At 38.5% G+C, this 24,004-nt stretch overlaps 1 protein-coding gene and 1 non-coding gene across 2 annotated transcripts in view; one reads left to right on the top strand and one right to left on the bottom strand.

The window, feature by feature from the left end:
* Window positions 1-24,004, top strand: part of THSD7B (thrombospondin type 1 domain containing 7B) — a 1,062,005-nt gene that overhangs the window by 712,381 nt on the left and 325,620 nt on the right. Inside the window, exons 13-14 of the mRNA XM_007525013.3 lie at window positions 19,020-19,214; window positions 23,704-23,967. Of these exons, the coding sequence (XP_007525075.1) occupies window positions 19,020-19,214; window positions 23,704-23,967 (459 nt within the window). The remainder of the gene's footprint in view (window positions 1-19,019; window positions 19,215-23,703; window positions 23,968-24,004) is intronic.
* Window positions 23,282-23,466, bottom strand: LOC132534465 (U2 spliceosomal RNA). Its single transcript, XR_009546188.1, has one exon. It is a non-coding gene; the product is annotated as a U2 spliceosomal RNA (small nuclear RNA).

Genomic DNA, 24,004 nt, shown 5'->3' on the forward strand with positions numbered 1-24,004 from the left:
CAGTACTAACTATTGTGGATCATATAAAGGCTAATTATTCTCAGCTTTAAAAGGTGAAAATAGATAAGACTCCTGACTTAATGAGACTATAATTGGTAGAAAATTTTGTCAGGAAAAAAATTACAAGTAAGAAATTAAAGTACAGTGGTCTAGGAGGTGGCGCAGTGGAGAAAACATTAGACTCTCAAGCTTGAGGTCCTGAGTTTGATCCCTGGCAGCACATGTACCAGAAAGATGTCTGGTTCTTTCTCTCTCTCTTCATCTTTCTCATTAATAATGAATAAATAAATAAAATGTTAAAAAAAAGAAATTGGAGTACATATGACTTTGAGAAATATAGCAGTTTAAACACGTTAAGGTGACAGATAGTGGTATACCCAGTTGAGTGCACATATAACGATGTGCAAGGACCAAGATTTAAGCCACTGGTCTATACCTATGAGGGGTATGGATGGAAGCTTCAAGATTAGTGAAGCATTGCTGCAGGGGTTTAACTTTCTCCTTGTTGTTGTTGTTGTTGTTGTTGTTCTTCTTCTTCTTCTTCTTCTTCTTCTTCTCCTTCTCCTTCTCCTTCTACTTTTCTTCTCTCTCTCTCCCTCTCCCTCTTCCTACCCCCCCATGCCAAGTTCTATTTTCATTTTCAATAATAAAAAATAAAAGAAAAAAAAAGACTTTTGTAAGTGCAAAATGCTATTCACTGTGTAGAGTCCCAAAAATAGCACTGTTGCAATAAAAATAAATAGAATATAGAATAATCACACTTTATTATATGGAATAAACTTTACATAAGAACATCATTAGTTGTTTACTAAAATCTTTGAAGTTAAATATTATTATAGAAAAACACACTTTTCATATCAGACTTTCTTTCACATTAGTGGCAACCTTCCAGGAATCCATCTACTTATTATATGAAATGAATTATTCTACATCAAAAAGTCTTGTGACAGAAATTCGGTTGTATGAGTACATGTTATGCATAAGGACTACTTACTACGTAATCTTTTGACTCCATTGATACTCTAACTTTCTTACAGGGTTTTATTAAATTTTAAATTTTAGAACAAAATTAATATATAACAAATTTACTTTCCATAAAACGTGTAACAAGTTCATGACCTCCAGAGGTACCAAAAAAAGAAAATAGGAAAGAATAAACATAATTTTAGCAACATCTTGGCACACTTAGTGGAGAAGGAGCTGAAACAAAATGAAAACAAGTATCTTCTTGACATGGCATCAGCTTTGTACATAAAAGACTATTTATTATAATGACAGTGATTATGGTTCCAGGTAAATCACAGTAATCAATGTGATATACAAAGAGAAAATCATTTGTAGAAAAATAAAAATGTCCTTAAAGGATGTGTTATATATACAGGTCCATAAGGAAATACACATTTTGGCAAGAAGGAAAATAAATGATATTGAGCTGATTTATAGTTTTTCTTTCACAATGGAATAATGAATAACCTGGGTGTTTGCAGCTGTTTTTTGATAGACAACACCAAATTATTTCTAAATTTGAGTTTTACATCTCATTTGTTTCTTAGCTACTGTTACTGGAATGATTATTTGTTGCAAAGTTTAGCTTCCTTGATGGCACTCGTGTGGGTTGACTCGCAACTAGAAAGGTAAACTTTCTGAGTTCCCATCACTAGTTCAAGAGACTATATGAAAATAAAGAAACTTGGGGAGGATTCTGGTATGAACACACTCGTTTATTGGGGGATGGGTTTGGGTTAATATAGAAGGCTAGACAAAGAACAGTTTTCACTTAAGTCAGAATTTACAGTTTTCTTAAAGGTCAGCATGCCCCTCTGGCAGGGGGCTGGTATGACAAGAGTTGATACATAAAGATCAATACAATTAGTCTCCTGGTGTAGCCATTTAATTATCCAAAGGCATTTAAGAGAATAGTGGTTGAACCAGTAAGGTGAGATAGAGAAGGAAGAAGGAGGCTTTAAAGACATCAAAAGGGCTCCAGGAAATAAGGTCTTGGGGGGCTTTTCACTTGTCCAGTGTTAGGAGTGTGTGACAGGATGTGCTCTTCCTTTGTGATCAAAAGGTGAAGTGGAATGTGTGAACTTTGAGTGAGAGCAACACTTTGGCTGACAGCAGGGGATATAGGCTCTTTGTGAAGCAGGAGTCTTACAGAGGCAAGTTGAGTCTGATAGACTTTTCTCTCTTGGCTCATCTCTATGGAGAGAGACTAACAAGAGAGTTGTCTTTTCAGGGACCTCCATCCCTGAAGCTCATCCCTAGGCTTTACCAAAATTCCACATAGCCCCATACTTCCTGATAAATGATAACAAATGATAACGGATTCATTATCAAGATAGTTTATTTCATGGCAGATATAATTAAGATTTCTACTGCATAGAACTTTCAGAATCTTATGTTTCATACTCCATGAGTAAGTATATTTTAAAACATTTATAATTATTTGCTGAGTTGGCCCAAATCTTGCCTGTACCTCTGTGAAGTGCAGCAGGTAACTGAAGCACCATCTATGTGTCATACCCACAGAAACTGTTAAAAACTACCCAGACCATTTTTTTTTCCTTATTTGGAAGTTGGCTGCACAATAGCTGTTTGCAGAGATACAGGTGAAACATATGTAAATACTATCATATTCCTTTAAAAATGGAATAAGTCACCTTCTCCATGCAGTATTCAAATTAGCATGTTTATTTCATACCTGTCAAGTATACATTTCCCTTGTTTGTGTACATAATATAGGGGCTGGAGAAGTATAAAGCTTCTTGCTTATTGCATAGTTATAGAAATATTCTAGAGAATAAAGTAAGTGATTTTTCAAAATGTATAAAAGAAGTGTCAAAAAAGTACACAATTTGAATTTAGCACTTCATTTGGCATAAGATACAGAATTTAGATGTGGGAGGTGTTTCTGAGGAATTTGATGTGATGTCTTTTCAGTGACTGTGGGAAAAAGAGACAAGACTTGGAAGATCCTAGAAAGCATCTCATCATTAATTTACACCTCTAATGAGGCAGGGAAGATGGAAGGCAGAGAAAGAACACACACTTATAAGGGGAGTTAGATGAGTTCTTATCTGACACATTTTTATAACACAGTAAGAAATTTACTCTAGCATGCAATGCTTCTGTGTTCTGATTACATTTCAAGACAGGTGGCTCATAGATATTTAGATTTATTTTTTTCTCACATTTGATAGAAGCTGGGTATCCTGCGTACGCTATGAGCCTTCAGAAATAAGAAATTTCTGTCATATTTTATTTTCTTATGTCCCATAATTTCAACTGACTAGATCTTCCAAATACCACTTTGAGTAATACTAATTTGATATATTTAGCACCAAAGAAAGTCTAGGCAAATGTTTTGTTTTGTTTTTTTTAAACAGAAGACAAAAAAAAAAGTAACTAAAAATTTATGAGTCATATGCATGTGAAAAGAACTGTGTTAGTGATAATTCATTATTCATGAACACAGACTTGCCTATAAACATTAATGTAACTGGCTTTAGTATAGCTTTTGGGAGAATTATTTATTTATTTATTGCTTACTGGTAAATGTAGATTCTCAGGACTTCTGGACATGCAGCATCTTATTAACAAGATTTTGTACTTTGACTTCTGAGCTGTCTTGTTAAAATTACAACATTTGAGATTGGGAATATTTAAATTTTATAGCAGATGCATTAATATGAATTGATTCTTCAAAATGTATAATATAGTAGTTTCTAATATATTCACAGAATTGAGCGACTATCATTATTCTATTTCTAGAATAAAATGTTTTCATTTTCTCCCAAAGACTCACTATTCAGTGTTCAGGAAGCAGGTCAGTGGTTAGAGCTTTGGACTTAAAAACACGGGTTCCAGAATTTGATCCCTGGCACCACAGATGTCAGATGTCAGATGAGTGATGCTCTGGTTCTCTTTCTCGACTTTTCTCTCGTGTTAATAAGTAAATAAATATTAAAACATACATATAGTATTGCATCACTAATTATTTCCTATTGGATTGTTTTTAGTGGAAGAAAGTTAATGAAGATAAATGAAATGAAGATAGTTTAAGGTGTTGTAAAATCAGAGAACCACAGATGAATAAAAATTGGCTGCACATTCACTGCCAAGATTTAATTTAGAATGATTGCTACCAAAAGTCTTTTGAGTATGGTGGTCTATATGAATTTAAAGTAGATATTTTATTATTTCTCCATGAGAAAGACTCAAAGAGGCAATTTAACTGAAAGATGTGGCTAAGAACATCAATTTATATAGCAAGTCACCTCTCTATAGTTAAAGTGTATCTTTGAGACTGGTAATCAGAAATCCTGTTAACATTAGTGTCACTAACAAGTTGATATATGTTGATCATGACTTGCTAACACAACAATAACAACATGTGTCTTTGTTAGCTACTTAAAGTGTATCTTTATGAGCTTGTTTAGCAGAGGGGGGTGTTTGGGATTAAGAAACTTGGTTTGTAGCTTTATTAAGGGGCGGTAGCGCAGCGGGTTAAGCGCAGGTGGCGCCAAGCACAAGGACCGGCATAAGGATCCCGGTTCGAGCCCCCGGCTCCCCACCTGCAGGGGAGTCGCTTCACAGGAGGTGAAGCAGGTTTGCAGGTGTCTATCTTTCTCTCCCCCTCTCTGTCTTCCCCTCCTCTCTCCATTTCTCTCTGTCCTATCCAACAACAATGACATCGATAATAACTACAACAATAAAAAAAAAAACAAGGGCAACAAAAGGGAATAAAAAATAAAATAAAAATAAAATAAAATAAGAAAATTAAAAAAAAATGTAAAAAAAAAAAAAGCAAACTATTATCTGTCCTTGCATACTTTATTTGGGGTTGTCTGAAGATTACTGAGGGTCTAAAGCTGTTCCAAGAACATTGTGTTCATGCAGGTATCATCTTAAGGCAATATAACTTCCTAAAGAAAGAAAAATTAATGTTTTTCTTCCTTAGGTTTACATACTTTTTTCATTCTACCCTTTTTGAGGTTATTCACTCTGTCTGGAACCTCCCAGATTTGTGATTTTACTAAGCAGTCAATTTGCATCTACTGTTCCTTGCTTCCACAGCCACTCACCACCAACCACCTTACTCTGCTTCCAACCCTGACTATTTAACTAGGTTTCTAGCATTTCCTTCTGCAATTTGCCACACCAACTTAATAGCCAGAATTTCCATTTCCTTGTATCCCTTTTCACTTGTATTAGCTCTGCTTTTTAAATTTTTTTAAATCTAGTTTATGAATTCTTTGTAATTTTATTTTGTTCTGTCTCTTTTTTAATCTTTTTTTTTAAATTTATTTATTGGATGGAGAGGAGAGGGGAAAGTAGAGAGGGACAGAGGCAGAGAGACACCTGTAACACTGCTTTACCATGTGAAAAGCTTTCTTCCTTGAGGTGGGGAGTTAGGGTTCAAATTTAGGTCCTTGTGTACTGCTGCCCCCCCCACCCCATCTCTCTCTCTCTCTCTCTCTCTCTCCCTCCCTCCCTCCCCAGTTACTTACCTTTAATGCTTTCTGTTCCTGGTGCAAACCACTTGAAGCCAGTCATTCTGTGTGCATGCCTTTGTTTATCTGTGAACACTGGCGGCTTCATGGTTTAATAAACACCTTGGAAGAAAGTAAATGGTTATTTTTCTTACATGTTGTGAGGACAAGATAATGAATGCCCCGACTGGAAACACATGATAGCTCAAAGCTCATGTTTTGCTTGATTGATGTGATGTTAACCCCTTTCATTTGATACTGATTGATGTATAAATGCTGTGTGAAGCAGCAGTAGAAAAGGAAGCCAGCAAGGGGAAGCTAGCAATCCAGAACAGAGTTAACATTACTGCAGCTTCTCTCTCCCTAGTTCTGGCTCCCTGTGCCTTTCCCACCCAGTACTAAGTGCCTCGCCTTTTCTGGACCATTACCCTTAGCCCTTTGATCTAACATTGATATTTTCTGGTCTTGTATTAGATCTTAAATAAAGTTACCCAGGGACTAAGCATTCATCATTAGCTTAATAAGCGTTTGTTATTTATTTGAAAATTCTTTGTTTTTAAAGAGGGCAACAATAATTGCATAGTATATTTCTAACATGCATAGTGAGCTGCTGTATCTTTCCATAAGCAAGTTTATAATTGGGCTCCTGCAGCCACACAGCTTTGCATATGGTACTTACGAAACAAGTAAAGCACTCTAGCAAGCAATTATGGGTTTATTGTTTAATTCATTTCTATAGCTCGTGCTGTTCCTCTTAAGTTACATGTATGTCAGTCAGTATGCTGTAGTAAACACATATTTTATTCAAACACCCTTTTGAGGAATGAGACCTCCAAGTATAGTGCTTTCAGATCAAAATTCAAGGAAACAAAATTATTTAGGAAATGGCAAGAACTAGCATTAATTTTGTTGTTGTTGTTGTTGTTGTTGTTGTTGTTTGATTAGGAAAATACTGACTTACAAGGCAGTTGTCTGGAGGAGGGGGGATAAATAGCAGGATGGTTGTGCAAAGAGACAATCATGCCTGAGGCTCCAAAGTCCCAGTCTTAACCGCCCCCCACCTACCCCCAACACCAGAGTTGAGCAGTGCTCTGGTTTAAAAAATAAAATAAAATAAAATAAAATAGAATAAAATAAAATGGTGGTGGAGCACACACAATGAACAAGGGCCAGGTTCAAGCACCTATTCCCCACCTGCAAGGGGAAAGTTTTGCTAGTGGTAAAGCAGTATTGCAAGTGTCTGTCTCCCAATCACCCTCTTTCCTCTCAATTTCTGGCTCTCTTTCCAGTGAATAAATAAAGATAATAAGAAAGAGAAATAGCAAGACAATTGTTTCATGAATACAATTTATTTTTTAAAAGGAATTATTTATTTACTATTGAAGCATAATGAAAGTGTTGAGGTCGTCTAGTTAGTATGCTTATAGTCAAGGCTGGGGAAAAATATCTGTCCCTAGAAAACAATGAAATTAACTGCTCAAGTTAGAACCTAGAACTGCCTTGCTTTACGTGACAAAAGGTTTCATTATTTAAGTAGTTTCAGACAGGGTGAGTGCCCTAGGCTATGTAGGCAGGTCAAGTGTAAACACAACAACCTTCACAATAGTCTTAAAATGGAAACCTGGAGAAAAACCACTGAGGGAATAGAGAGTGGGGGGAGACAGAGATGCAGACAGAGGTATTGGGAGTGGAAATCTTAGAATGACCTGTCAGTGCCCAGGCCCAGCAGAGAAGCAATTACAGAAGCCAGACCTCCCACCTTCTGCACCCTATAAAGATCTTTGGAATATATTACCAAAGAGATAAAGAATAGGGAAGCTTCTAATGGAGGGGATGGGATGTGGAACTCTGGTGGTGGGAATTGTGTGGAATTATTTCCCCTATCCCACATGTTCTCAATCAATATTAAGTCACCAATAGAAAAATAAAATAAAATCACCAACAGAGGTTTTTCCTTCAATAAACCAAGTGAATTGGGAGTCAGACAGAAAAATACTGGGGCTCTTCAAACAGAAACTCCCACTTAGTTTGTTCACTGGAAATCATTTTTTTTTCAGGTAGTGAAAACTAAGAGAGAGCCAAAGATTAAAGCCTCAGAGACAAGAATTATTCAGAACACTAGCTATTTTAGAAATTATTTTTTTAAAAATTGGGGCGTCAAGCAGTAGGCAGCAGGTTATTCAAGGACCCGCGTATGGATCCTGGTTCGAGCCCAGGCTCCCAACCTACTGGGGAGTCGCTTCATAAGCAGTGAAGCAGGTCTACAGGTATCTGTCTTTCTCTCCCCTCTCTGTCTTCCCCCTCTTGATTTCTCTCTGTCTTATCCAACAACAGTGACATCAATAACAATAACAATAATAACTACAGCAACAATAAAACAACAAGGGCAACAATAAGGGGAAAAATATAGCCTCCAGAAACAGTGGATTCATGATGCAGGCAACCAGCCCCAGCAATAACCCTGGAGGCAAAAAAAAATAATAATAATAATAAATAAATAAATTGATCAATTGTATCTCCCAGAAAAGCCAGCTCTGTTAAAATATACTTTGCCTCCAAGGCTACTGCTGGGGCTCCGTGACTGTAGTAGGAACTCACTGCTCCTAGAGAACATTTTTCCTGTTTTTTTTTTTTTTTTGGGGGGGGTCATTTTATTAGATAGGACAGAAAGAAATTAACAAAGGAAGGGGAGAAGATAGTAAAAGAGAAAGACAGATGCCTGCTGACCTGCTTCACCTTTCCTGAAGTGTCCTTGCTGCAGGTGGGTGGTGGGGACTGGAATCTGGGTCCTTATGGGAGTCCTTGCACAAAGGACTATGTGTGCCATTGCCCAGCCCCCTTATAATATACTTTGTACTGCTTTTTGCTTTTTGACTTCTTTAGTAACTTAAACAATATCCAAGTTTTTTGTTTGTTTGCTTTTAAGTTATCAGACTAAACAAATAAACCTGTCCTGTACTGGCTTGTTATCTAGAAAGGGAGCTCTTAAGGATGATCATGTCAGCCTGTAATGAAATAGCTGGAGTATAGTTCAACCTTTAGCATTAGCTAGAAGTGGCCATCTTTGGCCTGCATACCTTAGGCATTCTCTGGCCTTCTTTCAGTTCTGTGTCTTCCAGTAAGTCAGGGGAACATTCAACCCTCCATATACAAATTGCAAAAATCATTTGGTCTAGTCCTACCAAGACAACTGCAGCTAGAACTCAAAACTTAGTAATTCCAAATATATATGTCAACATTAAGGGCTAATTTTTACATTGGTAACTTTGTATGGTTCATGAATGGCATTATAACTATCCAAATGGCCCTTGGCAGGAAAAGGGTGCCCTACTCCTGCAATTAGTGATGAGCCCTTCTACTGCCAAGGTTTCTCCACCTCTGTCTCACCTCTTAGCTCTTGGGGTTCCCAAATTCACTGTTCTAGTGGCCTTGAATCAGTTTCAAATATCTGAAGTCTGACTGCTCAGGAAACCTTGTTCTTGTTACAGAAATAATCTCCAAAGCACAAGACAAGAGCCAGTTCTTGGTGAAAGAGAGGAGTTTTATTACAGTAGAATATAGGAGACTCCAGATCACTCTGGGAAGTTCTCTCAGCACGTTGGAAAAGCCCATAGTTTTACTGCTGTCCCCCTCCCCAAAGGGGCAAAGGAAACAGGTTTATTTCACTATTACAAAGTATGCAGAAACAGACAAAGGCAAACTTACACGTAATTGCTCTACATGCTTTTTTTTTTTCTGGCTCTGTATTTTTACCTTTTAATCAAAGAATCAGGTCATTTTGTTGTAAGCCTTCCCAATGCCATTTGTTTTTTAGTTTATAAAAATGAAACATTGACAAAACTATATGATAAGAGGGGTACAACTCCACACAATTACCACCACCATATCTCCTTGTCCCATCCCCTCCCCTGATAGCTTTCCTATTCTTTAACCCTCTGGGAGTATGGACCCAAGATCATTGTGGGATGCAGAAGGTGGAAGGTCTGGCTTCTGTAATTGCTTCCCTGCTGAACACGGGCATTGACAAGTCAATCCATACTCCCTGCCTGTCTCTCTCTTTCCCTAGTGGGGAAGGGCTCTGGAGATGTGGAGCTCCAAGGCACATTTGTGGAGCTCTCTGTCCAGGGAAGTCTGGTCACATCCTGCTGGCATCTGGAACCTGGTAGCTGAAAAGAGAGTTAACATTTAAAGCCAAACAAATTGTTGAACAATCATGAACCTAAAGGCTGGAATAGTGCCAGGCTAGCATGGGGGAGCCTCTTCCCTGGGTGTGTGTTCTCTGGGTTGGAGAGAACTCGACTGGACTCAGCCTGGGCTTCTACTCACTCAGCACTGTGGGAGATAGATGACTCAGGAACTCATGGCAGCATGGTAATGCAAAAAGGATCTATTTATCAGAGAGCCAATGCTTTAATAGGATAAAACTGGAAGTGGCAAGTCAGAAACAGAAATGGCTAGGAAAGAGGGTAGAGAAAGGCAAAAGCAAGCTGGGAAGGTAGAAGCTTCCTTGGCAACTGGTGTGAGGGTTTTAACCAGTGGGATTAATGTTACCCTGCAGGCAGGGCAAGTCTGGAGGTAGAAAGAAGATAGATCAATGGCAAAACAATTATTATGTAATTGTATAGACCATAGTATCAGCAATGCAGGATGGGGGGGGGGGGCTAGCTTAATGCCCTACAGAATAGTGCAAATGAAGTGTTGGGGGGGGGGTCCTCCATTTTGTAGATAGTGAGTAGGCATATTTTAGTTCTATTTCAAAGGGCCTGTAGCTATACTAGTTTTTTTGTTTGTTTGTTTGTTTGTTTTTTTTACCTGAGCCTGAACTCTGATAGGTAGATGGATCCTAATTATTGTCTGGGGAGATGATGTCATGGCTGGAAAAAGGATCAGAAAGCTGGATCAGGGAAGAAAGTAGCTCCCTAATATGAGAAAGGGGTATAAATTTTGTTGACTGTAAACCCCATCGATTTGATGTGATCTGAGGCCCATATTCAGCTTAGAAGCCTATGTGACCTCTATATCCCTGTATATCTGAACTCACATTCTGTGGTTATGAGTAGGAACATTCAAAGCTGCCCCAATATCGCCCCATCTTCCTCAGGTGTAGCATAGAGTATGTTGTTCAGCCTCCCTTTGGAGGATGGAACATTCTCTACCATTGTTGATCCAAGTTGATCCAAGGGCAAGGTCCTATGGGGGCCCACAAAAGGGTCTATTTTGTTGTTCCTGATAGAAGAGACCGGTAACAATGGAGAGAGGGTTTTATTCTTATTTATGCTACTTATCTGTGGCCTTGGTATAGGCAGAGAAGGGAAGGCCTAGTTTCTGATAGGTATTAGTCTGGAGACAGCCTGGATTCCTCCCTAGTCATCTTTACCTTTAAGCACCCTTGTCTTGGGCCTGTTAGCTCAGGAATGTGGAGGGGAGGAGGGGGTAGCAACTACAGTCACTATTTTAATTGCCAAGAGAGCAAGCACAAAGGAAATGCAGTCTTAGGCCATATATATATATATATATATATATATATATATATATATATATATATAACAGAAGAAAGACAATTCTCCACCAGGCACTTAGGTTAACATATCCACATAAAGTAAATTAGGAGAGTGTGTACTCTGCATTCATCTATTTTCCATAACACTATGTGTATAGTTCCTAACCTGAAATTGGGTGGAGTGGGGTTGGGGTGGTCAGTTTCTAAGTTGAGTTTTAGGAGACAGACTGCAGTTCCCACTCAGACCCAGAAAGTCCCTCCTGGGATAGAAGCCAGCTGGGCAAGGAAGGATAAGAGGGAGGACAAGTGCACCAGCCAGAGAGACCAACCCTGGGTTCCCCAACATTGCATTGCCACATTCTAACCTGAAACTACAGGTCATTCCAGAATTTTTGTTGGAATATAATTTCCCAAATCATTATGAAGACATGTGCTAATAACCTATTGCACCTTTGTTTTAAATAACTTTTAACTCTTTGGAATTATGGTAAGTGGCTCCCTCTTATAATCTGATATTATCCCCAAATCGGAGGGATACCTTGAAATAATGTCATTAAGTTAGTGACTATGAAGGCCGGCAATGTGGATGAGCTATGCAAGTGTCCCTCTGCTGTTCTGTTCATCTGACCAAAGTGCAAGCCCAGCCTAGATGGCACTGGGAGAAGCATCTGTACGGTGGCATCTTTTTTTATTTCCTTTTATTTATTGGTCTCTATTTGCAAAAGTCAGTGCAGAGTGGTGGAAGCCCCATGGATTCTTATATACACTAGTGACCTCACTATATACATGGAACATGCAAATGTAATGAGTCTTATCAAAAGAGTAGACTAGCAAAACATTTTGCCTGTACAGGGTGGAACCTGCCTCCCCTTCCACCACCATCATACTGGAGGAAGCTTTGCTGTTGTGTTTCTTCTTCTCCTTCTACCTCTCTGTTTCCAGGCTGAAGAACTTGGCTGGGAGCCCCAGTAATAGGACAAAGAGAGAGAAGTAGAGTTCTCTGTATGCAAATAGCAAAACCAGGAAGTCAGTCTATCACATTGATTCCTGTCATGGTGTGGCGACCCCTGTGCTGATTCAGGCAGCTTTCAAGGGGCATCCTACTTATCTATCTTCCCTCTCTGTCCAGGATGTTTCCTCTGACCAGCTGAGGTCCTGACTCTGTGCTCCTGCAGCACTATAAATGGAGTGAAATATTATTTTCATGCCTATTTCGTTCGTGTATTCCAGGCTACTCCTGTAGGGTGTAGTGTATAGAACGTCTTGTCTGGTTGTTGATTGAGCTGAGCAGTTTCTGTTCACCCTTCAGGCTGTATGGTGTTCATTTCAGTGGGGCTGTGCGCCTCACTTGAAGTAGCCCATGACTGCAGAAGGGCAAGTTAGTGAGCCCTTCTATTTTTCTAGCATGTCACCTCCATTTCCAGGAAATCATGATCTCTTAAATGGAATTCTCCCTGCCTTTTCTTGTCTACTATTAGTGTTGAACTCTGGTCAGTTGAACCCTGGACTAACTTTGAGAAAGTAATGTGGGTGCCCTGGGTGAGTGTGATGCACTTGGACAGATTAGAAGCAGCAGGCTCCATTGCTTATTTAGTCTTCCTTTGCTGAATATTATCATTTCTTATCATAAGACCAGCAACCCTAGCACTCTTTATAAAGTAATTGAAAAGAAGATGAACTTATTATGTGTACCTGACTATCAGAGTCTAGAGGTGACAGGGGAGCAGAAAGATTAGCCATTTAGTAAGTTAATAATCTGCTGATTCTACACTAACAGTGCCTCCTTTTAAAATATTAACTTTTTGGTGAACTAAGAATGCATACAGGCTCTTGCTTTGCTTCTATTGCTAAATTTTCAAATTTTACATTTTGTCTCAGGGTATCCCTTTTTGTTCTGCCCGGATTGAAAATCAGATAATAGGAGAAAGCAATTAGTCTCTCTCACTCTCCCTCTCTCTCTCTTCCCTCTACTCTCTCTCTCTCTCTCTCTCTCTCCCTTTATCTTATTGGTAATTTTCTTTCAAAACTGTGTAGCAATTAAGAAAAAGATAGAATAACTGAACTCAATTCTATGTCTTATGTGTATTGTTGGACACTATAAAGAAGAAAGGTGACCTCAGGTTTCAAAGACTGGGGAGGGCAGCAGATGACCTCACTTCATTTACTACTGGGTGATTGTTGTCTTGAGAACTCTTATCAAAGCAACTTGACTCAAGTACCTACTTCAGATCCTTTTTTAACTGGAGAACTCAGCTGTTCCAGGCAACTACTTCAATAACCTTCTATTCAAAACTTTAAGGTAGCTAAACTTCAAACATCGCACAATAATAAAATCATTCCACTGGCCAGAAAGATAGTTCTTTTGGAAAGTGTATTTGCTTTGTGATACCCATGAAACAGGTTCAAGCCTAAACCCCACTGTGCTGAAGGAAGTGTTGGTGCTGTAGTCTCTTTTATTCTGTGTCTTAAAAAAGGTAGCATGTAGTATAGGAACTCCACTACTGACCAAGAAGGAAAAAAATGAAAGAAAAAGGAAAGGGCCAGGTGGTGTTACATCTGGTTGAGTGCACATGTTACAATGTGCAAAGACCTGGGTTCGAGCCCCTGGCCCCCACCTGCAGAGGGGATGCTTTGCAAGTGGTGAAGCAGTGTTGCAGGTGTCTATTTGTCTCTCCCTGTCACCCCCTTCCCTCTAGATTTCTGGCTGTCCCTGTCCAATAAATAAAGATAATAGAAAATTTTTTAAAAAGAAGAAAAAAATCCTTCAGGGCTTTTCTTTCTTTCTTTTTCATTTTCCTTCCTTTCTCTCTCTGTCTCTTTATTTTTTTAATTTTTTTTTTCCTCCAGTGTTTTATTATTGGGATTGGGGCTTGGTGCCAATGATATAATGAATCCTCTGCTCCAGATGACCAATCTTTTTCTCTCTATTTTACTTTTATTTGACAGGACTGAGAGAAATTGAGGGGGAAGGGTAAATAAAGAGGGAAAGAGAAAGTTAAACATCTGCATACCTGTTTCACTATTCATTAAGTGTGTTGGGTTCCTTGTGGGAACAGCCAGCCTGGCTCCCACGTCACTGCCCGGTGTGTTGGCCATCAGAGACAGGTGGAGAGCTAGGGTCCTCAGGCTAGCAATGGCAGGGGTGAGCTTGCTGAGTAGTTTTCCAGCAGACAGAGCAGCAAACCACCCAGGGCACCTTGGAGGTGGATGGAGCACTTTATTGTTTCAGTTACAGGTTTAAAAGGGGTAACTGTGCAGGAGAAGTAGCTAATGAGACTAATATCTTATAAGGAAAGAGAGGGCAAATTAAGGGGAAGGTATAGAGGGTGATGCTGGAACTGGGAAATAGAGACTTAAAGAAAGCAAACCTTGGGGGGGGGGGCGGTTGTCATGAGACTGACAGGCCCATCGAAATCCCCTTGTGTACTCCGGCCTGCCTTGCTCAACCACAGCAGCTGACATGCCAAGGGGAGACTAACAGACAGGCTTCCAGGGGGTGGGGGGGTCCACTGTCCATGCTCAACCACGCATATGACCCACAAAGTCCTCCCTACATGTGGGGAGCTGAGTGTTGAACCAGGATCCTTGTGTGCTGATATATGTATCTAACCAAGTGTGCCATTGCCTGGCCCCACTCCCAGGTAATTTTAACTAAATTTACCTTAAAGTACAATTTTCCTCCATATTTACATTTTAATAGAAAAATTCAACAAATCATTGATTTGCAACTTTTGTTTAAAAAGATCAGTTCAGTTGCATAGTGTGGAACGGGTCAGAGGTGACTGTCTTTGCCTTTCCTGATGGGAAGACCTTTCCCACTAGTAGATAAAAGCACTTTAAACACTTTAAAGCACAAAAAGAGACCCACCCCACCCCCCAGATAGTGGCATACAAATGATTTACTATATATAGCCCAAGGACTGAGAGTGTAGACTTCAATGAAATAGCAGATGTCTGACATATATATTTTAGAGTAATGGCATCTTTTTCCCTGCCTGTCTAATACACATTCTTTCCATTCATACTAAAGAACCTGCTTTCTCCTCTCCTCTTAAGATTCCCCATTAGTGATCTCCCTTAGGGAAGCTGTACTGTTACACTACTCTTAATTCATCTACCTCCCTGTCACTGTGTATTCGCCCAGAAATATGTGTGTAGTTCTTCATAGCATCTTACTCATATTTTGTGATCAAGCGGATGGATAGAATGTATAAAATAGTTGGGTAAATAGTTCAACTGTTAGATTACTGGACTGCATGCCTGAGGTTCCCAGTTTGATCCCCAGCACCATATGCACAAAGGAGGTTGTGCTATGGCTTGTGCCGCTTTCACTTATTCTCTCTCTCATGTGAAGAAGCTCTGTCTCTAATAACTAGTAGAGAAAATATAACTTTGAAAAAATGAGTGAATGAAAAAAATGAATGAATGAATTAAGTTCAGAAATGTCTATTATGACTGAAGGTTGGGGCTGGGAGGTTGTGCACCTGGATGAGTGAACATGTTACTATGTATAAGGACCAGGGTTCAAGTCCCTGGTCCCCATCTGTGGGGAGAAGCTTCACAAGTGTCTCTCTGTCTCTCTTTCTCTCTGTCTCTCTCTGCCCTCTCCATTTCTCTTTGTCTCTGTCCAAAAAGAATGAACATGTAGATAAATAAAGATCTAAATGTAAAAGTTAAGCAAAATATCTAGACCATCAGGGAGGCAGAAAAAGTCACCTTAGGTGGCTTTATTCTTGGTCCTAGGATATTAGCTACTTTTTTTTTCTGGCTAATATTTATTATTCTAATCAGCAAGTCCAAATGCTTCTAATGTGCAGAAAAGCTTCAGTAATGCTTCTAATTAATACTTAGATGTTAAAATTAAGACATCTGAAGTAAACGCCAATGACTGCCCTAAAGTGACTTCACACTCCTCAGTGAGCCAGTTGCCTGGTTTGATAAGTCATACCAAAGAGTGGTGGTCTTCAAGACTCGGGTCTGCGGTGAAAGTGCTACAGCTCTGAATGCATTCGGTGAAACTTTGAGTGCTCCATTGTCTCAGCTAGGCACTGCATCAGTTTATTCAGGACTGATGGATATGATTTGCTCTGCAAATTTCTGTTAATGTAGTAAATGCATTCTAGACATGTGATATACTGATCAGCTAATGACTGCTGTAAATGTAGTGTCAAAATCCAGTGGAGTTTCAATCACAGTTTCCTATTCACTTTTACCCTCTCGATTCTGAGAATGAGCATGGAACAAATGAGATAAAATGGAGGGCAGGGATGTGTGCTTGCTGATTTACTAGAACTATCTAGTTTTCTTGGTCTAAAACAAAGATAACAGATACTACAATAATAATTTATGGGGGTCAGGCAGTAGTGCAGCAGTTTGAGCACATGGCACCAAGTGCAAGGACAGGCGTAAAGATCCGAGTTGGAGTCCCTGCCTCCCCACCTGTGGCGGGAGGCGAGGGGTTGCTTCACAAGTGGTGAAGCAGCTCTGTAGGTGTCTATCTTTATCTCCCTCTCTCTGTCTTCCCCTCTTCTTTTGACTTATCTCTGTCCTATACAACAACAACAATAGCAACACTAACAGTAACAACAACAATATCAACAAGGGCAACAAATTGAAAAAAAAATGGCCTCCAGCAGCAGTGGATTTATAGTGCAGGCACTAAGCCACAGTGATAACCCTGGAGGCAAAGTGATAATAATAATAAATAATAATAATAATTAGTAGTACATATTGAGTTCTTCATTAGTGAAATGTTTGCAGAATTCAACAGCTCTGTCATATGTGCACTATGTTCATTTTATAGATTAAAGAGACTAAGGTGTAAAAAATTCAAACATTTATTTATTTCAGTTCACTTAACTTCCAGATTATTGGAGCTGAAATTTGCATTCATGTCACTTGACAAGAAAGTCTGTCAATTTCATTGTATGATATGACAATTCTTTATCCTGCTTTCTTTCATTAGCACAAGCTCTCAAAACTGGCATTGTTATACATATGTAACTTAGAGAGTTTATAGAATTTCAAATATCATTGAGGTTTTACTTATCATAGCTTATAAAACCTAAACATATTCAAAAGAAATGATAGAAAATGAATGTTTTAAAGTAATTGGCAAATTTCCTCAGCTCTAGATACAACAAGGTTTTAATTTCAAGTAGCAATCCTTTTAAGGAGTACTTAAAATTCTTCATGTCATGCAGTGTATTGTCATCTTGGAAAATAATTTGGCAAGATAAAAGTCCCCTAAATTAGTCCCAAATTGGTTGTCTAAATGTGCAATTAAACTGACATTTGCTTGTATCCTACTTAAGATAAAAGATCCTGCAATTTTCATCATTAATAGTTATGATATTCCCAACAAAGAAAATGCAGGTGATGATGGTTTGATATGTGGTGGATTTTGTTCCTAGGATCCAGATAAAAACAAACAAAAGTTATTCACACTAAATGAATAGTTCCATCTGCTAGGAAGCAGATGCACTAACTGGGAAGTATTGTTATCTCAACTAATTTATTGGTTCTAACATATTAAAAGAGTTTGATTTCAACAAGTTAAAATAATATATGTATATATACATATATATAATTTTTATTTATAAAATGGAAATACTGACAAGACCATAGAATAAGAGGAATACAGTTCCCAACGCCAGAACTCCATATCCCATCCCACCCCTCCCCTGATAGCTTTCCTATTCTTTAACCCTCTGAGAGTATGGACCCAGAGTCATTATGGGGTGCAGAAGGTGGAAGGTCTGGCTTCTGTAATTGCTTCCCTGCTAATGTGGGCATTGACAGGTTGTTCCATACTCCCAGAATATATATATATATATATATATATATATATATATATATATATATATATATATATATACAGATTTATAGGATTCTTATTGTTCTTTGTTGTGTTTAGAACAAAGAAAGGCATTCCAAACCATTGAAATAGCTCACTTGGATAGCAGGCTACTTTGTCATGCATGCAACCCACCTTTGAGTCCAGCCCCCACTACACTGAAGAAAGCTATGATGCTGTGGTCTCTTTTATTCTCTCTCTGCCTTTCTGCATCTTTCTAATAAGAAAAGGAGAAAGAAAAACCAGAGAAGGAAGGAAGGAACTACATTTCAAATCTAAGAATAATGGTAATGAGTGGCTAGAATTGACCTTTACATAATTACCCTGAGTTAAAGAAGTCTGTATAGAATTCTTAACAATGTTTACCCTAACTAGTCTCTTTTTCCTCGTAACTCGATAGATTTTAAAGAAGCATAAGGCAGATGATTCTAACCTTTAGTTTCTGTAGGATGATGAACTTAGCAATTCGGTGCGTATCATGTCTGAAAGCAGTATGTCAAATATGAGTGATCAGTGGACAGACTGGATTGGAACCTTCTGAGACACTTTAATGCTAAAATATCCCTGAACTTCTCCTCTAAAACACTAAGACAGTAGGTCAGAAATCAGAAGTTATCTGAAATTGACAGTTTGTTTGTAATCAGAGTTACCTGGATGATTCTCTTCATATTTAAAGTGATCTAAATATTTGATCTGAAAAGATCATAGACAACAGAACAGACTAAAGTGAAAATACCAACATAACTCCTAGTAAGCAAACAGAAACCAATCTAAATAAAGGTTTTAGGTTTTTTTTTTTTTTTTTTTTAATTTGGTCCCTTTTCCCCTCATTTGTACTTTTAGAATTCCCTCTTCTCTACTTTTTCTTTATCTTCCCTAGAGATCAGATGCTCACAAGCAGAATATAAAATAATTGACTGCAGCCTGTTTTGGTTGTTGTCATTATATGGTTTGGGGTTAATAATGAAATCAGTTAGATTCTCAAATGTCTCCAATAGCAATATTAAGCATGTAATTCTCACAGAGGACTAAGGTAAGTTACGTTGAATACCTTGTTCAGTCACAGTAACAAACAAACCTTTAAACATTAGAGAATTCAGTTTGATCAGAACAGCCGCAAACTGACTTAAATCAATAATAGCAGCATAATTGTGTGTGTATTTTTTTTTAGCTGTTTCATGCATATCTGATGATAACCAATCTGCAGAAATGATGGAGTGCCTCAAGCAGACAAATGGCATGCCTCCCCTTGTTCAAGAATGCATGGTCCCATGTAGAGATGACTGTGGCTTCACTGCTTGGTCCAAGTTTACACCCTGCTCTGCAAACTGTGAAACAACCAGAAGCAGAAGACGACAACTCACTGGTAGCCCCCCCCCCCCCTCCTTCCTTCCTGCCTTCTGTATTTCCTTCCTTCTTTCCTTTGATTCATTTTAGATCACTCCTCAGCTCTGGTCTTTGATGGTGCTGGGGATTGAATAGGTAGACCTTTGCTACCTCAGGTATGAAAGGCTTTTTGCATAACCATTATGCTTTCTCCCCAGCCCTGACTTTTATTCCTTAACTGTAGACAAAAGATGCACTCTGAAATCTTCCAAGAGTTTAAGAGCCTGGATAAGAATCTGTATGGGATCTCTCCCTCTGCCAAACCTGACCCCCTGCCAAACCTGTAGGATTCCACCTCTATATGCTATTGTTTAATCAGTCAGTCACTATTTTACTACTTATCTAGATAAATATGTCAGAAGTAAGTTCCCTATAATTTTATCTGTTTTTGTATGCAAAATCATAGAAGTGAATAAATAAAGAGAAAGTGCCTAAGTAATCATTGGTATAATAAAATTGGTGTTGGCATTGAGGCATTAAGCACAGATAACCATTTATTCTCATGAGTGACGCAAATGCTCATTCTCTTGATTTTAGGACTCTTTGTGTCTGAATGTGTTGCTTACATATCATTTGAAATTTTTCTCACTGTAATGGACTTACTTGATCAGTGACGTCCTTTCATAGGCACCCTTTCAAAAGTATCAGTGAAATATATTCATACATAAAAAAATCAAATATGATGTAAGTTGAGTTCTACAGTATGATCTTATGCAGCCTTTCTTATCTTTCTAAGATAAAACAAGTGTCTTATAGTGAGAGGAAATAACGGGCCAGAATGCATATGATAGTAGTTTCAAATTCAGGAGGCACTTTAGTGGAGCTTTGCATGTTTATAGGTATTGCTTCAGAAGCTATTATTCTAATGTCTAGATATTTGAAATGAGAGAATTTCTTTGAGGAGAAAGATTTTTTTTTTAACTATGGGCCAGTTCTATTTTTCTTTGGAAGATTTGCTAATGACATTTTTAATCAAGAGCTGAGAAATATTGACAACCCTAGTATCCTGGATATTCATTTCATGCCAGCATTTTATCTTGAGATGAAAGAAATGAATATATAGGTTTCTACAAACTGTATTGCAAGAGGTACTCATAGAACATTAAGATCTTTGTTATGTAATCGCCAACTCCTGTACTTTCTAAATTATATTTCTGTGTCTATGTTTAAGTGACCTAACAACTGACAAAGTTGTGTAAAAGCAACAAAAATCTAGCACCATTGTTTAAAAAACAGTGAAAATGTTGGTACTTCTCAATAATTATTTTTTAATTTTTTAATCTTTATTTATTTATTGGATAGAGACAGCAAGAAATCAAGAGGGGAGGGGGTGGTTAGGGAGAGAGACAGAGAGACACCTGCAGCACTGCTTCATCACTTGCAAAGCTTTCTCCCTGCAGATGGGGACTGGAGGTTCGAACCTGAGTCCTTGGGCATTGTAACATGTGCGCTCAACCAGGTGTGCCACCACCTGGCCCCTTCAACAGTTATTTTATTGTTATGAAATTAATATTTGTGCTTTGGTTTCTCGTGTGATTTGGTAGGAAACATAGCTTTATATAAATGATAGTAAAAGACATGGACCTAGACTTTAAAATAATATAGCTAACGGACACACATAGAGAAATGTACAGGTACAAGCACAAGGCTCCATTGAATGGAAGCTATCTAGAGAATGTTTACTTTTTGCAGAGCACAGCTCTCAAACATTTTTTTGTTGTGTGAGTGGGAGGAGGGAGAAAAGAGGACAGTAAAGTCATGCTCTCATGCTACAGCACTCTCATGGTGCTGGGCTTATCTGATCCATGTGCATAAGGCCAAGCAGACACCCTATCTAGTGAATTATCTGATTTCACTTTTTTCCATTTTGTAAAAGAGGTTTTAATGAAATATATGGCTGTTGTATCTGAACTGTACCACCATAGATTTTAGGCTGAGTGATAATCACCAATTATTTAAACAATGCTAAAAATAATGTGTTTAGTGGATGACTTTTTCCAATGTGTTTTCAAAATTCACAATACATATTAAAATAAGTGGTTGGCAGTACATACCTTTAAGTACTTGTAATTCTGCATTTGTGTGGTATTAGTCACAAGTTTCCTTGCTTTAAAAGAAGCATTTTTACAGTAGTGGGGGAGACTGACTTGATTTTTTTTTTTTTTTTTTTTTTTTAGTGCTAGCTGGTTCTACATCCTTTTCTTTTTACTTTATTTTACTTTTTTTTTTTTGCCTCCAGGGTTATTGCTGGGGTTCAGTACATGCACCATGAACCTACTGCTCTTGGAGGCCATTTTCCCCCCTTTTGTTGCCCTTGTTGTTGTAGCCTTGTTGTGGTTATTATTGTTATTGTTGATGTCGTTCATTGTTAGATAAGACCTAGAGAAATGGAGAGAGGAGGGGAAGACAGAGAGGGGGAGAAAAAGACAGAAACCTACAGACCTGCTCCATCCCCTTGTGAAGTGACTCCCCTGCAGGTGGGGAGCCAGGGGCTCGAACCAGGATCCTTGGTCCTTGCACTTGACACCACATGCGCTTAACCCGCCCGCTACCACCTGACCCCCTTTATTTTACTTTTTATTCGATAGGGATAGAAATTGAGAGGTGAGGAGATAGGCAGCACTGTGTCACATCTTGAGAAACTTCTCCCCTGTAGTTGGGGATCAAGGGCTTGAACCCAGGACCTTGCATACTGTAACATCTGCATTCAACCAGGTTTGCCACCATTAGTCCCAAAATATTCTTAATTGCATGGCATCATTGTTTGAAGTGTTTGAATAGCTTATTGTATTATCAGAAAAGACATGACACCTTTTTGCATAGAACCCAGAAAAATATGTCATGACTTTTCTTTTTTTAAATCTTTTTACTTTATTTACTTATTATTGGATAGAGACAGAAAAATTGAGAGGGGAGGGAAGGTAGAGAGGGAGAGAAACAGAGAGACACCTGCAGCCCTTCTTCACCACTTGTGAAGCTTTCCCCCTGCAGGTGGGGGCCAGGGACTTGAACCTGGGTCCTTGTGCACTGTAATGTGTGTGCTTAACCAGGTGCGTCACCACCTGGCCCTGTGTCATGACTTTTCCAACAGCCTAATCGTTAGTGATAGAAGTGTCTCAACCTTATTTTCAGGACTTTCCCTTAATGGTAGAACTATGGGAACAGTTCTTTCCAGAGAGTCATGGCTATGACTGAAGTTTCTGTAAGACTATCTCAGGTCATTCAAGAATTTTTACTTATTGCAGCCATAAGTATCATGAGGAACCATGGAGTTAATCATCCAGCCAACAACTATAGAAAAAACTTCTGTCACTGAGAAGAGAACACATACATGAAGTTGGATCAAGCATTTCTAAAACATCAATAAAGATTACAGAGAAGCTAATATAGCTGCTTACTTTTTTATACTCAGCCAAAATGGTAGATAATGACTCTTAATGAGGAAACAGAAGTGTAATGGCTGATCTAAGACTTTTTTTCTAATAATCTAGAGGAAGTATTTTGGCAGAGATGGACTTAGAATACTCAAACTAGGAAGTTGGGCTTTAGCACAGCAGGTTAAGCACAGGTGGCACAAAGCACAAGGACCGGCTTAAGGATCCTGGTTCGAACCCTGGCTCCCCACCTGCAGGGGAGTCGCTTCACAGGGGGTGAAGCAGGTCTACAGGTGTCTATATTGATCTCTCCCCCTCTTTGTTTTCCCCCATCTGTCTCTGTTTCTCTCTGTCCTATCCAACAAGGACGACAACAATAAAACAACAAGGGCAACAAAAGGGAATAAATAAGCAAATAAATGTTTATTTAAAAAAGAATACTCAAACTATTACATAATTCTCAGTTATGGAGAAACTGACTTATTCATTGTAATACAGAACCAAGATTATATCAATAAGGTTACTATCAGACAATTGGTCATATTTCAGAATTCTGAAGTTTCAAAAAAGTTCAGCAAAGTAGAAGCTAGACCTTTCTTTCTAATTAAATTATTAATATAATTTGAGTATTTGTTTTCATTCATTATGTTGAGGTTTTTTTTGTTGGTTTTTCTGTTTGTTTGGTGCACAGAGGGTACTATAATGGCAAGTCAGTATGTGGAGTGGACAAAGCAAGTTCCAATTTCATCACCCTGCTCCATAAATCATTCACTATATTGTCCTCAGATAGAGGATAGATCAAAAACTGATTAAGAATAAGTAGTATACTTGATCTTAGCCAAAAGGCAAAAAAGTAAGTGTATGTTAACAGTTTGTAACTGCCTTGAAGGTAGGAGGCAAACTGAAGTTTCATTTTGTCTACCACACACATGCTCTTTCAACCTCAAACTGCAGCCATCTTTACAAGAGTAAAGTTTAAGTCTATATTTCATTTAATATTTAACATTCTAACAGTTTGTAAGTAACAGATTGTGAATGGCTTTTCACAATTCAGTAGATACAAAATTAACATATCATTGTCTCTTGTTGGAACAGGAAAGAGCAAAAGGAAAGAGAAATGCCAGGATGCTGACCTGTACCCACTGGTGGAAACTGAACTATGTCCTTGTGATGCATTCATATCGCAGTCTTATGGAAATTGGTCTGACTGCATTCTTCCTGAAGGCAGGAAGGAAACTCAGCAAGGATTATGGGTGCACAGAGACAGTAAAGAATGTGGAGAAGGCATCCGTTTCCAAGCTATTGCCTGCTTTGATAAAAGTGGAAAACCCGTGGACCCCTCCCACTGCAGCAGCTCTGGTAAGGAGATGAATGAGGAAGAGTAGATGAAAATCTA

This window comes from Erinaceus europaeus, chromosome 18 (assembly GCF_950295315.1).
Source record: "Erinaceus europaeus chromosome 18, mEriEur2.1, whole genome shotgun sequence".
NCBI classification, from domain to species: Eukaryota; Metazoa; Chordata; class Mammalia; order Eulipotyphla; family Erinaceidae; genus Erinaceus; species Erinaceus europaeus.